The sequence below is a fragment of the Mirounga leonina genome, unplaced genomic scaffold (genome assembly GCF_011800145.1).
Source record: "Mirounga leonina isolate KUSES-001 unplaced genomic scaffold, KU_Mleo_1.0 Mir_91, whole genome shotgun sequence".
NCBI lineage: Eukaryota > Metazoa > Chordata > Mammalia > Carnivora > Phocidae > Mirounga > Mirounga leonina.
The window spans coordinates 27,388,303-27,401,370 of NW_023270839.1; the positions used below are offsets into that span (position 1 = coordinate 27,388,303).

Genomic DNA, 13,068 nt, shown 5'->3' on the forward strand with positions numbered 1-13,068 from the left:
CATCTAAGACCTTTGACTTGCAGAGGCAGCATGCTCAGTGCTTAAGACAATACCTTCTATCGCCACTATGCCAATATCCATGGGAATGGATGCTGACAGATGTCTTTGCTTATTTTAGGAAAACATTGTGTAAAAAGGAATATGAAAGAGTTGATTCTTGGTAGCCTGCTATTCCTATTTAGGATGTAAGTGTTTAGAGACAAATGATGAGGTTAGATTTCTTTTCTCATTAGGAATTCCATCAGATGCTAATAGGGAGAGAGGAGAGTAAAACTCCATCCATTTAGTGTTGTTGTTTGTCATGGCTCTCCTGAAACATTAGTAAGAGGGTAGGGATTTGGGGCTAAAATTAGTTCCCTCTCCATTATTTGGAGATTTAATCTACTCATGCTACCCGTGACTTCTATTACTTTGAGATAAGGAAAACTAATCTTAGTACAATTTAGAAAACACCAACCTCACCTTAAGCCAAGGGCCAGCATTTCTTGAAAAATATGTAATCCCCAAAAGGGCATATTATGTCATATACTTTTGTATTGACAATTGCTTTGCTTGCACTTTTTTCAGAGGCTGTTTTGTTTCTCTGTTATAAGGTCCACTGACACAACAAGTATTGTCTGGACAGAGAAATAAAAGCATCCATGTGGGTAAAAGCAGGGTTTGCTGGGTTTCCTGAGACATTTATTCAGCTATAAATAAACATTTATTCTGATGGCATGCCTGGCACCGTGCTCAGGAAGCAGACCCATAGAAGTAATATAAGAACTAATGCTTACCTCTGAGGACTCAAGCAAGCTTCAAAATGATTTGAGAATGGTTCTTAACCCATATGTAGGCAAGTGTCACACAAGGTACATACATGTGCCCATATCTCCCTGATTGATGAGTCACAAGTGTGTAGAACAGAGAGAAAGTTAGAGGACATTACAGGGCAGAGCAAAGAATGAGGTAATGGTCCAGCTAAAACCCCTTTAACAGGTAATTATAAGCAGAACACATTGTCAGGAATATCTGTAAAGAGTCTGTTTTGGTCTGGTGATGTGGCATGATGGCCCCATTGAGCCACAGCAAATATTTATTAATCATGCCAAGCATATGCCAGATCCTGTGAGGAATAGGAATAATAACGGGAATAGGAATAATAATAATACCCTAAATTTATATCACCTTTCAACTTACAGAGCATGTTTCCACGGCTCTCTTTCTAGGTTTAATGTAAAATTTAAAAAATCCAATTTAATTACCAATGATGAAAAATAGCATATCCACCTTTGAATATAGTCAAGTTAGACTATTTAAACTCTTATATTCTACAGGGACTCACATTAAGAATAATCTTTTAAAATACTGATTTCTAATTGGTACAGTCATTTGAATGATTCGGTAATTATTCCTAAATTTAGGGAGATGCCAATGAAATCAAATTTATTCTAATTTCAACCGTATTTATAAAATTACCTAATTTTTCAAGTAAATTGCTCTCTGGAGACTAAAGTACTTTAAAACTTTATTCCATGATCTCAGTGTGGCTCTATTTGCCAGTTCGATGTTTACTCATTCACTTCTGCTCTATGAGTCACTGAAAATCTTTTTTTTAAACCCTCCAAGGGATAAGATAAGCATTATCATACCCATAAACTCATTCCAAAGCTATCCTTTGTCAAGTTTATGGCCAGATAATGGAAATAGGTGAAAAAAGTGATTTCTAAGATACCTTTCACGGAAATAGTCTATCATTCCCATATCTTCTTTACAGAAACCAGAAAAGAGAAGGTAACCTGTTCAATTAATAAGTTGGCCAACTCATGTGGATGCTGTTATTTTTAAAGCAACATAAGAGGAGAAAATCTGTACCTTTATTCAAGCCCCAAGGCATTCTGCTAAGAATGTCCAAAAATAGTAAGTCCAGTTTTCTCTCCATGAGTCAGCAAGTATGCCAGGAGCTAAGTGCAGGCACAGGAGACCTCCCATCAACACAGGTTTTTCGAGGATAGCAAAGGACAATGTCTTTCCATATGCGGAAACCATAAATCTTCTTAGAATTCATCCCTAAATTATAAATAAATAAGCCAAGGCTCAGAGAATGAAGTGACTCACCCAAGATCTCCTACCCAGAGTGAGAGCCAGGCCTTGAACCCTTGTCCCTTGACTCCCATCCAGTACTCCTCTGAGCATTTCTTTTAGGCAGATAAAATGTCAGCATTGTACAGAAATTCTTTAACTGAATGGCTCTGAGGCCCATGTTGGCATCAGTGATACCATCATCACTGACTTTGTTTTATGCCGTTCAAAACTGTAATCATGTCATCTTCACAGAATTTTAAGGGTGTCAAACTTAATTTTTATAAACACTGTTAAGATCTAATACCTTTAGTATGTCCGTATTCAGTAGGTTAATTCTGTTGATTTCTACAGGTTTGTTGTTGTTGTTTCTACAGGTCTTGGGGGACAGATCAAGTTAGCATATGTCACAGTCAGGACAAATTCACGTATAAAAAGGGGTATTTCTTTTGCAGTGCTGAAAACCAGAACAGTCAGAAAAGCAGGGCTGCGTCTTGATTCTGGCCCTCTTCCCATCTGCTTCAGCATATGGTTTAAAGGTTGTGCCATATTACCTCAGCCATGAGCTATTTTTTTCCAAAGAAAACTGAAATAAATTTGAAAAAAATAGTCCAGCTTTCCAAAGTGGACTCTCATGGGCTTTTACTGCACACTGTGTAAATAAAAGATTTGCTTTACAGCTCCCCAGAAGAGAAAATGTAAATAGGAACCAGCTGCTCCTCTCCAAGAGCAGAGGGACACCTGATTTTATTCACCTTGTCAACCAGTGCTCCAGTAAATGTGCTGAGGTCTCAATGCTGGTGGCAGTCGTTCCCAAACTCAGCCCCACATGGGAATCACCTCAGGACCATTTTTTTTAAATGATGCTTGGCCCCTACCTTCAGATAGTCTCATTTAATTGGTATGAGGAGTAACCTTGACATCAGGATTTTTTAATTTGAAATAGAGGACTTGGCATCATCTTGTGAATTCCAGTATGCAGCCAAGTTTGAGAACCACTGCCTTGTTGGCTAGTTTGGTAACAACAACAACAAAAGGCACTAAATTGTTCTAGTCTAAAAAGTGAACTTTACCCAAGCTACACTCAGTAGAAGCTCTGGATTCATTCTAGTTCAGGACCAGGCTCTCACCCTTACTCAGCTGTGTCCCCTTGGGCATGTCACTTAACCTCTCTGAGCATTAGTTCCCTCATGAGTAAAATGGGAATGATAATGCTGATTTCATAGAGCTCCGTGAAGATTAAATGACATGGATATAGTATGTCTAGCACATTTGTAGGTATTTTAAATTGTTTCTGCTATAACTATCATTTCAATTCAGAATTCATTAAACTTCAAGTCTTTCAAATTGACAATTCATTTTTTTGTTAAAAAAAGAAATCTATACCATTTATACTTTAAAAAAATTATATTCTTCTGATTACAATTTGGCATCTAAGAAGCCTTTATCCATTCACTTATCTGACAGATATTTATTGATAGACTACTATGTGTCAGTCCTTATCAGCAAAAAACTATTTCTAAGGGAGGAAGACAAAAAATAAACTTACATAAATTATATGATTTGGTAGAAAGTGGTGTTATGCATAAAAATAAAGCAGAAGAGAGGGATGAGGGTTATGGGGGTGGTCTATTTTAAATTAGAGAAACTATCGGGGCACCTGGGTGGCACAGTCAGTCGAGCGTCTGACTCTTGGTTTGGGCTCAGGTCATGATCTCAGGGTTGTGGGATCGAGCCCTGCGCTGGGCTCCTCACTCATCGCAGAGTCTGCTTTAGGATTCACTCTCTCTCCCATCTCCCTCTGCCCGCCCGCCCCCCTGCCGCCCTCACTCTCTCCCTCTCTCTCAAATAAATAAATCTTTAAAAATAATAAATAAACTAGAGAAACTGTCCTAATCATATGTTGTTATGATCCACAAGATAGTAGTTTAGTTTTTTAATGGATTGCAGTATAGATTCCTGTAAACTGCAGTAAACTCATTCTCTCTTATGGGTTGGGAATATCAATATAGTGAATAAAATTACTTTCAAGCATTTCATACTTTTTAATATTTAACATTTTTATAGGAAATTGGTTCCTGAGCAAAAAGCATCTAACAAGATGATGCCAAGCCCTCTATTTCAAATTGCCTTAGGTTAGGTTCCTTCTGAAGCAGACCCTAAGAGAGGGATTTGAGGTCAAGTTTAATGGAGTGATGACCCCAGGAAATACCACTGTGGGGGGATAGGTACATGAAACAGGGAGAGGAAAGAAGCCCATATAAGGTGGGTTCACAAGATGGCTTCAGTTGTGGGTAACTGGGGCTCAGTCCCACTGAGGATCTCTGGGAGGCTGTGTGGAATGTTCCTGAAACAAAAGGAAACTGGGTATTTACCTACCAGTTCTGTCCATCATTAGGTGAGGGCCCCCTCTATTAGCATATCTGGAATAAGGGAGACATGAGGATGGGGAAGCAACAGTTTTTGCTACACTATGGCAAAAAGCCCATATTTATTTTTTACTCTCCTAATTCAGATTTTTTTCAAAAACAAGGACATGCTTTTTTTAAAGATTTTATTTATTTATTTAATTTTTAAAGGGAGACAGAGAACACATGAGAGGGAGAGAGTGGGAGGGGGAAAGAATCTCAAGCAGACTCCCTGCCAAGCGCAGAGCCCAACACGAGGCTTAATCTCATGACCCTGACATCATGACCTGAGCTGAAACCAAGAGTTGTATGCTTAACCAACTGAGCCACCAGGCACCCCTCCTAATTCAGAATTTTTAACACAGAATTTATACAGAGACTAAGTTCAGGTTTTCTTTTTCTTAAATAAGCTTTCCACATTATGATATATTATAAATGAGATTGTGGGATGAATGCTTAACATGATTTAAAGAGCAAGACCATTTTCAAACATTCTTAAAAGTTTCCGAAGTCCTAATTATTTAATGTGCTGATGACAAATTCTCTATTTGTTAAAGCCCTATGAGGCCCACTAATTTGATTTAAACTCTTTAAAAATAAAGAGGCTGCATTCTTCAGAAATAGTCTACACTAAGATCTCTTTGTTCAAAATGACTTTTCTGAGTTTATCTGAAATAGAGAACACCGATTTTATGTCACCAAATCCAACTGACCTTCTCAACAAACAGGCAACAGACAATGAATATCACCATGTTCATTGTACTGTAATATGTTATAATGTCAACCAGGAGGACTTGATCTTTCATATGCTCCAACATTCTTAAAAACAAAGCACTGGAACAAAGACTTTTTCTACACAGGTGATTGCAGTGAATTGGGGCTGAAAATTGTGGATCTCTTCTCTTGTCCACTCACCCCTTTTGCAGGGAGCTTTCCTGTGCTTCTTTGGGGTCCAGATATCATGGAGCCCCGGTGGTGAGGCAAGAGTTTGGGCTTACAAGATCAGGAAGAAAGATGCTCAGGAGGTCACTTAGGTAAATGCAGTAGTGGAAGCTGGAGCATCAGCAGATCCTAGGGCAGTGTTATTGTTCATGGACTGTAGTCAGAAGCACCGGGGTTCAAGCCCGGCTCCACAACTTACTAGCCATATGATCTTCAGCACGTTACTTTGTCTCTCTATGCCTCGGTTTCTTCATCTGTAAAATGGGGATGAAATGGGAGCACCTGAAGAGGTTGTTGTGAATAGTAAAAGAGATAGTACATTTTGGAGCCCAAAGCGCAGCCCTTGGCACATCCTAAGCGCAAGCACAGGTAACTCAACCAGGAAGTCTGGGCAGTACACTAGAGGTAACAGGGCTCAACAGGGGCTCAGAATGGGTGGCACCATTGAGCTTCGGCAACCATTACTTCTTGCAGAGCCCCTGGACTTGGAAGGCTTCTTTTCTCAGGCCATCCAGGATTCTCCAGACCACCCGGTCCCTTGGTGCAGACACTCTGAGCACTAGGGGCTTCATCTGGCTGCAGGTGTGGTTGATTTCTTCGAGACAGAACAAGGCTACATCAGTGTCCATGTCTGAAGAAAGATCTTTTCTTTCGGATAGTATAGGCAGCAGAAACTTGGTAAGACCAGAGTCTAAATTCTACTTCAGTTATTTCCTACGTGGTCTCAGCCAAGTCACTTAGCCTCTCTGAGCCTTAGTTTTCTCATCTCTAAGCGGGTGCTAATACCCACTTGCAGACCACAATGTATATAAAGGGTATCACGGAGCAGGGGCTCCAGTGATGCCTAGTTTCCTCTCACCACACCTGAGGCCCATGGGAGAATGTTTACATCCGGGGGAGCTGTACTAGAATGAGTTCTAAGGTTCACATCTAAACCTTGAAATGAGTCCTGGGTCACTCTTCATCTGAGTTTTTACACACTCCCTACCAGATTGGGCAGAAGACTTGCACAGCAGCCTACACAAAGCCACACATTTGGACGTACTTAACATCATTTATTTGGTGATGAAGTCTTTTCAGTATCTGCCACTCCGATTTAGCTCTTGACCTGAGAATACTCCTCAGTTTGGAAGAACCATTCCTAAACAGAAAGGATGCAGTCTAAGAATTGAAGGCACCCAGCTATCCAGTGAACTGGATCAAAACTCTTCTCTGCCAGGACAACAGACTGCAGTTGTGTGTGTGTGTGTGTGTGTGTGTGTATGTAATGACTCCTTGACATTACCCTGGTCCTATCTCCTGGAATCTTATCCCTACCCATTCTCCTCAACAGCCCCCCCACACCATGCACACAAATATGCACACTACTTCATTAGGGACACCACCTCACAAGTGCTCGGCGAGTCCAGTGTTTATGGTTCTAAACAAGAGTGTGGTCTTTAAAAAGAAATGCAGTGATATTTTATGAGTGTTTGATATGGGTTCTCTTCCCTTTTCCAGGAAAAACAGAAGCCTACTTGGAAGCCATCAGAAAAAATATTGAATGGTTGAAGAAACACAACAAAAAAGGAAATAAAGAAGGTAAAGATTTAGTATGGTTGTAAATTGCCAATTTCACCCATTTGTCAGGGTTCTTGTTTAAAAATTTTTTTTTTAAGATTTTATTTATTTATTTATTTGAGACAGAGAGAATGAGAGAGAGAGAGCACATGAGAGGAGGGAGGGTCAGAGGCAGAAGCAGGCTCCCTGCCGAGCAGGGAGCCTGATGCGGGACTCGATCCAGGGACTCCAGGATCATGACCTGAGCCGAAGGCAGTCGCTTAACCAACTGAGCCACCCAGGCGCCCTGTCAGGGTTCTTGTTAAATGAAGTTTCTCACAATCAAACTTGTCCAAAAAGACTCCAGGATGAAGGAATGCCAATGCAGGAGTAGAATCTCCATTTCTCTTATTTTTCAAAGCAGCCTCTCAAGCAAAGGCCTTTTCTTTGACATTTTCTTTGACATTTCATTATGAAAAATGTCAAACAAAAGTAGAGAGGATAGTATAATGAATCCCCATGTATCCGTCGACCACCTCCAATAATTATCAACATTTTGCCCTTTCCTTGGAGAATTTTAAAAAAAATTTTTAATTTTTACTTATTTTTTTGAGAGGGTGGGGAGGCAAGGGAGGGGCAGAAAGAGAGGGAGAGAGAGAATCCTAAGCAGAATCCTAAGAGAATCCGAGCAGCATGGAGCCCAACACGGAGCTCGATCTCATGACTCTGAGATCATGACCTGAGCCGAAATCAAGAGCCAAACACTTAACTGACTGAGCCACCCAGGGGCCCCTCCTTGGAGTATTTTAAACAAAGGCATTTTTGACCACATATTAGATGTACCCTGCGGTCACAAAAGCTGTCACTCACTTAAAACAAAACACAGAACAAGACTGTTCTGTTCTGAGTACCATAGATGTGAAAATGGAAGCTGCAGCCTCCCCCTGCCCTCCCTGGCCCCCCAAGGAAGCTGCCAGCATCACTCAAGCTACAGTTGGCCCTGCTCAGGGCTATCACAGACAGGTGAAGCGGTGCAAAGGAGGGGAGCCCATCTCTTTACAGGGAGGGGTAGCACTGGGAGAAAGGTCTGCAGGAAAGCCTTTGCTGGAAAGCTAAGTGATGAGAGATGGGGACAGGGGAACACGGGGTGCCAAGACATAAAGGGACAAAAGAGACTCATGCGTTCTGGGAACTGGAGCCACTCAGTTTCCCAGGAACACTGGGTGTCCGCGGGGAGGTGGGTAGCAGCCAGATCAGGAAGGAGCTTGTGCACTCTGCAAAGGAGGTAAGATTTAGCCAGAAGAGCCTAAATTAGGGCTTAATTAGATTAGGAACTGAGAAATCGATCTGGCAGCAGTGCGGTTACAGACGGGAGAAATAAGACCGCAGAGGATTGGACAGAGATGGGAGGCAAGGATCTGGAGCAGAAATGACGGAGCTTAAACCAAGGCAAGGCAGAGGAAATAAAGAAGGGAGAAGCTTGAGAGCAACGTGGAGACAGAGGAGTCCACTATGACTCCCAGGCGTCTGGCTGAGCAGTTGCCAAGTGATGCTTTTAAAATGAGATGAGCGGTGTTTTCAGACTTGAACATGCATTCAGATCACCTGTGGAGCTCCTCAGGCTCTCGATGCCCAGGTCGCTTCTCAGGACCGCTAAGTCAGACACTCAAGAGGAATGACATAGTCATCAGTATTTTTAACCCCCCTCGCCCATGATTCCACTGTGTAGCCAAGTTTGAGAATCACTGAGAGCACAATGGGAGAAAGAGGTATTTTTAGCCCCTCTTTAACCTGTGATCTTGTTAAATTGAGTGAGATGGAAACAATTATCAGCTCTTTGCACATATTTTATTTTATTTGGTTCAAAATGATGTGAATTTCCAGGTTGTCCGTTCCATTCAAATTCACATGAACCATATTTCATCAAATCTGTCATTGATTGAAAAAGGCACCATTATTTCATACACCACTAAGGAAGAAAAATTATAACGTGCCATCAGTGACTGTGAAGACTTTAAAATAAAAAAAAATGTTGATCTTAGAATCAATGTAATACAGTAGGCACCAGAATGCATTCTGAAACCAATGTTAATTTTATGGTCCAACAATTCGGAGTACTTATGTTCTTTCTTTTCCTGATTAACATGAATCAGACTCCTGGTCATAACCAACCACATCCTACAATTTAATTTTCCACTTCCAGAAAAGGGAGGTCCGTGTGATGTGATACTGAGGAGGAAGAAAAAACTTTATGCACCCTTAAAAATAAAGTCTGTACTTTTTAAAAGGTGAATCACAGTCCTTTTCTCTTTTGAGCATAACAACCTTAAAACCTTCTTAAGGTTAGCAAGATGGCTCCTGACTTGTATGATCTAACAGGCAGCCAATGGCCTTTCTTCTGCACCATGCTCACTTTCCCAGGGCACACAGTGACAGCTATGTTTTAAGATACAGTTTTTCCATTTCAAAAGAAAGCAAAGTATTTTCCTGTGTGTCCATTCAAATCCCCCGGACCTCTTCACATCTGCCTTTGGGCTGCCTTTCGTCCCACTAAAGACGTTGACCCTGCAACCAGCTCGGGAGAGCCAGTATTAATCTGAACCAGCGATCATCAAGAGGCGCCTCTTTGTGCCCTCCGAGGCAGTCAGGAATCTGCTGGTGAGGTGCGCGCAAAATGTATGTTCGGCACGACTCTGTTTTGTCCTGACAGTAAGGGAAAATGAAAGGGAACAACAATAACAAAAACCCCAAGCGCTTCCTGAATATTGGTTCTACACCTGCTAGTTGCTTCATGTTCCCCACTTCAAGGCCGTAGATGGCCAAAGCAGAGACTACAGACAGACCAGCGTTCAGAACCTGACTCTGCCCTTACCCAAGCGAGTGACTTACCTCTGTCCTGTTTCTTCGTCTCTGAGATGGGGTTACTAATGCTTACCTCATGGAGTTCCGCGACGAGCAAGTCAGATGACAGTTGTAAAGTGCCCAGAGCTGACAGTTGTCTCTTTAATCTTCACGGCCAAGCCCTAGTGAGAACAAATGCCTTTCTTCGTGGAGAGGAAACGGGTTTTCTCTAAGCCTCGGCTCACTTGATACAATAAACACCTGGCGCCTACAGCGATGTTCTTTATAGTTTTCCTTTCACGGGTGCTCTGAGCTTTTGTTCCCCACTCTCTCCCTTTTTTTCTCCTTTGCAAACTGACAGAAGGCAAGGCTCTGTTCCAGAGGCTGCTGTAGCCAAGGTGAACGGCACTGTCCTCAAGGAACTCAGCCTCAGACAACTCAAAATCTGGGGGGGCGTCTCCCCAAGTATGCTGGGGTACAGAAGACCCACATGTCCCACCCTGTGAGATGTGAGTCATAAATTTTGGTACCACCGTAGGATGCATTGTATGTAGCCATTAAAAGCGGCGTTTCTGAAGAATATTGATGCTCACTGGGTAAAGTGAAAGGAGCTTGTTAATAAGGTTGTATATATACTGTGATCTCAATCCTGGGTTGAGAGACATATATTTGGAAAGCGAAAAAAGTAGAATAAAAAACCAACTGTGGTTATTTATGATTACTAGAATTCAGGTGATTTAAATTTTATTTCCATGTTTCTGTATTTTCTATTTTTTAAAACAATAAGCATCAAGGGAGGATGTGGGTTTTCTTTAAGCCTTCAGAAAAATGCCACAGGCAGCATCCTTACTTGGTTATCTGTTTTTGATGGGTGGTTTGATGGTTTACACAGGTTTTTTGTTTAAGTAGGACAGAAGAGCCATAAAGAGGTTTCTCTAAAAAAAAAAAAAAGCTCCATGCATATAATTTTTTTTGCTCTGTGCATATAATTCAGATACTATGAAAAATCATGGTCATTCTTAATTTGGAAAAAAATAGTGGGCTGTCACATCAACAGTGACTTAACCTGTATAACAATTGCAGAAAACCAAAACACCTGGTTCTGTTTGTAACTCTTACTATCCATATGATCCTGAACAAGGTACTTAAGCTTTAGGATCTTGTTATCCTAATGTGATTCCCGGACCAGCAGAATCAACATCTCCTGGAAACTTATTTAACATGCCGAATCTGGAGCTCCACCTCAGACCTACTGAAAACAAACCTGCAAGAGCCCCTGGTGATTGGTATAAACATTAAGTTTGCAAAGCCCTGGTCTATGAGCCTGTCCCTTCCATGGTCAAATGAGGGTGGTACTCCCCACTTGAACACCTTGCAGGGGTGATGATGGACAGCAAATGAGATAATATCACACACATAAACATGATTTTAAACTCTAAAGACTGAACAAATGCCAAGATCTAATATGTTTTCCGATGTGAAAAACGGGGATGGAATGGTATTTGTGTTGTTGCATTAAAAGCTTCTTAGTTAATGGTCGTCACTGTAATGGGACGTCTCTTTCCTGATTGTTGCTCATGATACGCTAACGATCTTTTCTAGATTATGACCTTTCAAAGATGAGGGACTTCATCAACCAACAAGCGGATGCTTATGTGGAGAAAGGCATCCTTGATAAAGAAGAAGCTGATGCCATCAAGCGTATCTACAGCAGTCTGTAAAAATGGCAGAAGATCCAGGAGTCTTTAGACTGTTTCAGTAAACATAGCTTAAAACACTTCTAATTCTGTCATTAAAGTTATTTGACCCAAGGATTATTAGAAAGTGATGAAATTGCAGTAGTTAACCTTTTAGAAGTGGTTAAACATAGCTTTCTTGCCATAAAAACTGTCTGAAAAGTAAAGTTGTATGTAAGCTGCGATTTTGCATATAGAATCCTTATTTCCTTTTAGATTTACATTTTATAATCAGAGATATGTTGCTTTGGAAAGCCTGTCATGGATAGAACTTAAAATTGAAGCTTCTTCCCTCCGTGTCACACCCACAAGCACCCACCTGAAGAATTAGGGGCTTCTGTTTTCAAGGCATGCTGGGTACCAAAGCACCTCATAGAATATGTCTGTTACAAGATGTTGTTTTCACTACCAGTTCCCTTTGGGGAGTTAAAATAAATTTACATTTCTTCAAAGCCTCTCTAGCTTAAAGGATAACTCTCTGCTTTTTTGGCTGTTCCTGCTGGCTCTTTATCAGGCCCAGTGGTGCAAAAAGGAACCTGAAAGATAAGCATAGGATTTGCTGGATTCATCAACAATTTCTCCCAACATTTGACATTTCCAGACACTGAGTTTGTTTATTAGTAGGAATAACTATGTGCTCTCCAAGGAGAAAAATGAGGTCATAAACACTACAGAAGCAAAGTAAAAATGTCTGCCAGACCTGAGTTATCTAAACTGAATTTAATCCAGACCAAGGTATTCTCAACAGAGAGCAAGAGGGCCAAGCAGTAGTGCAGAAATAGAGAAAACAGTCATTCCCTTCTTTGTGGACCAAAGCTGGTGAACGAGCTTTCCTGGAAGAAAAGGTTAATGAACTTAGGGTCTCTGCAACTCCTCTTCCTCAGCTGCCATCGCAAACACAGCCCTGGAAGCAACACACAGTGGCCCAAGGTCCTCCTGAAATGGTAATGGGCAATGCTCCCAAACCAAAGAATGCTTTGAAAATGCATTATTCAGCATAAAGTGATAACATATTTTTCTATCTATTTCAGCTGGAAATCTTAAAAATAATATAATGCTTTGTGTATTAGCTGTCATGACTTCAAACGGCCTTCTGATACTTGTCTTGAATGCTCCTACTTGGTATCTACTTTTTGGTGAGGGCTGGGGAACGTATAGGGACAACGTTAAGAGGTTATTTTTCACAGGGAGGAAACCACTGCTGCTCCTCCCCATCCTCTCTAGAGTTGTAAAAATAAACAAAACGCAAAGCCTGACACCCACACAAACTAAACTCAGTATGTTCTAGAAAAGCCAGTACTCCCTGGTGAGCAGTAAGAGGGAACTAAAAACACCTATGCCCAAATTATCCTTGCCAAACACAGTGAGTCAGATCATTTTAATGTCATCTTTGATAACACGACCTACTCCTTCACCCAAGTCCTACAGTCCAAACAGGCTGCTTGTACATCAGGGGAAAAAAAAGTCTCGCTGCAATTAAAGCATTTTATCCATTCACTTTTCTATAATATATCTAGATACCTATGCAGTCTATTTTTAAA

General features: G+C 41.1%; 1 protein-coding gene across 1 annotated transcript in view; it reads left to right on the forward strand.

Moving 5' to 3' along the window:
• Positions 1-12,858, forward strand: part of SCG3 (secretogranin III) — a 33,515-nt gene extending 20,657 nt beyond the window's left edge. Inside the window, exons 11-12 of the mRNA XM_034994153.1 lie at positions 6,912-6,992; positions 11,394-12,858. Of these exons, the coding sequence (XP_034850044.1) occupies positions 6,912-6,992; positions 11,394-11,512 (200 nt within the window). The 3' untranslated portion in view covers positions 11,513-12,858. The remainder of the gene's footprint in view (positions 1-6,911; positions 6,993-11,393) is intronic.
• Positions 12,859-13,068: the final 210 nt, after the last annotated feature.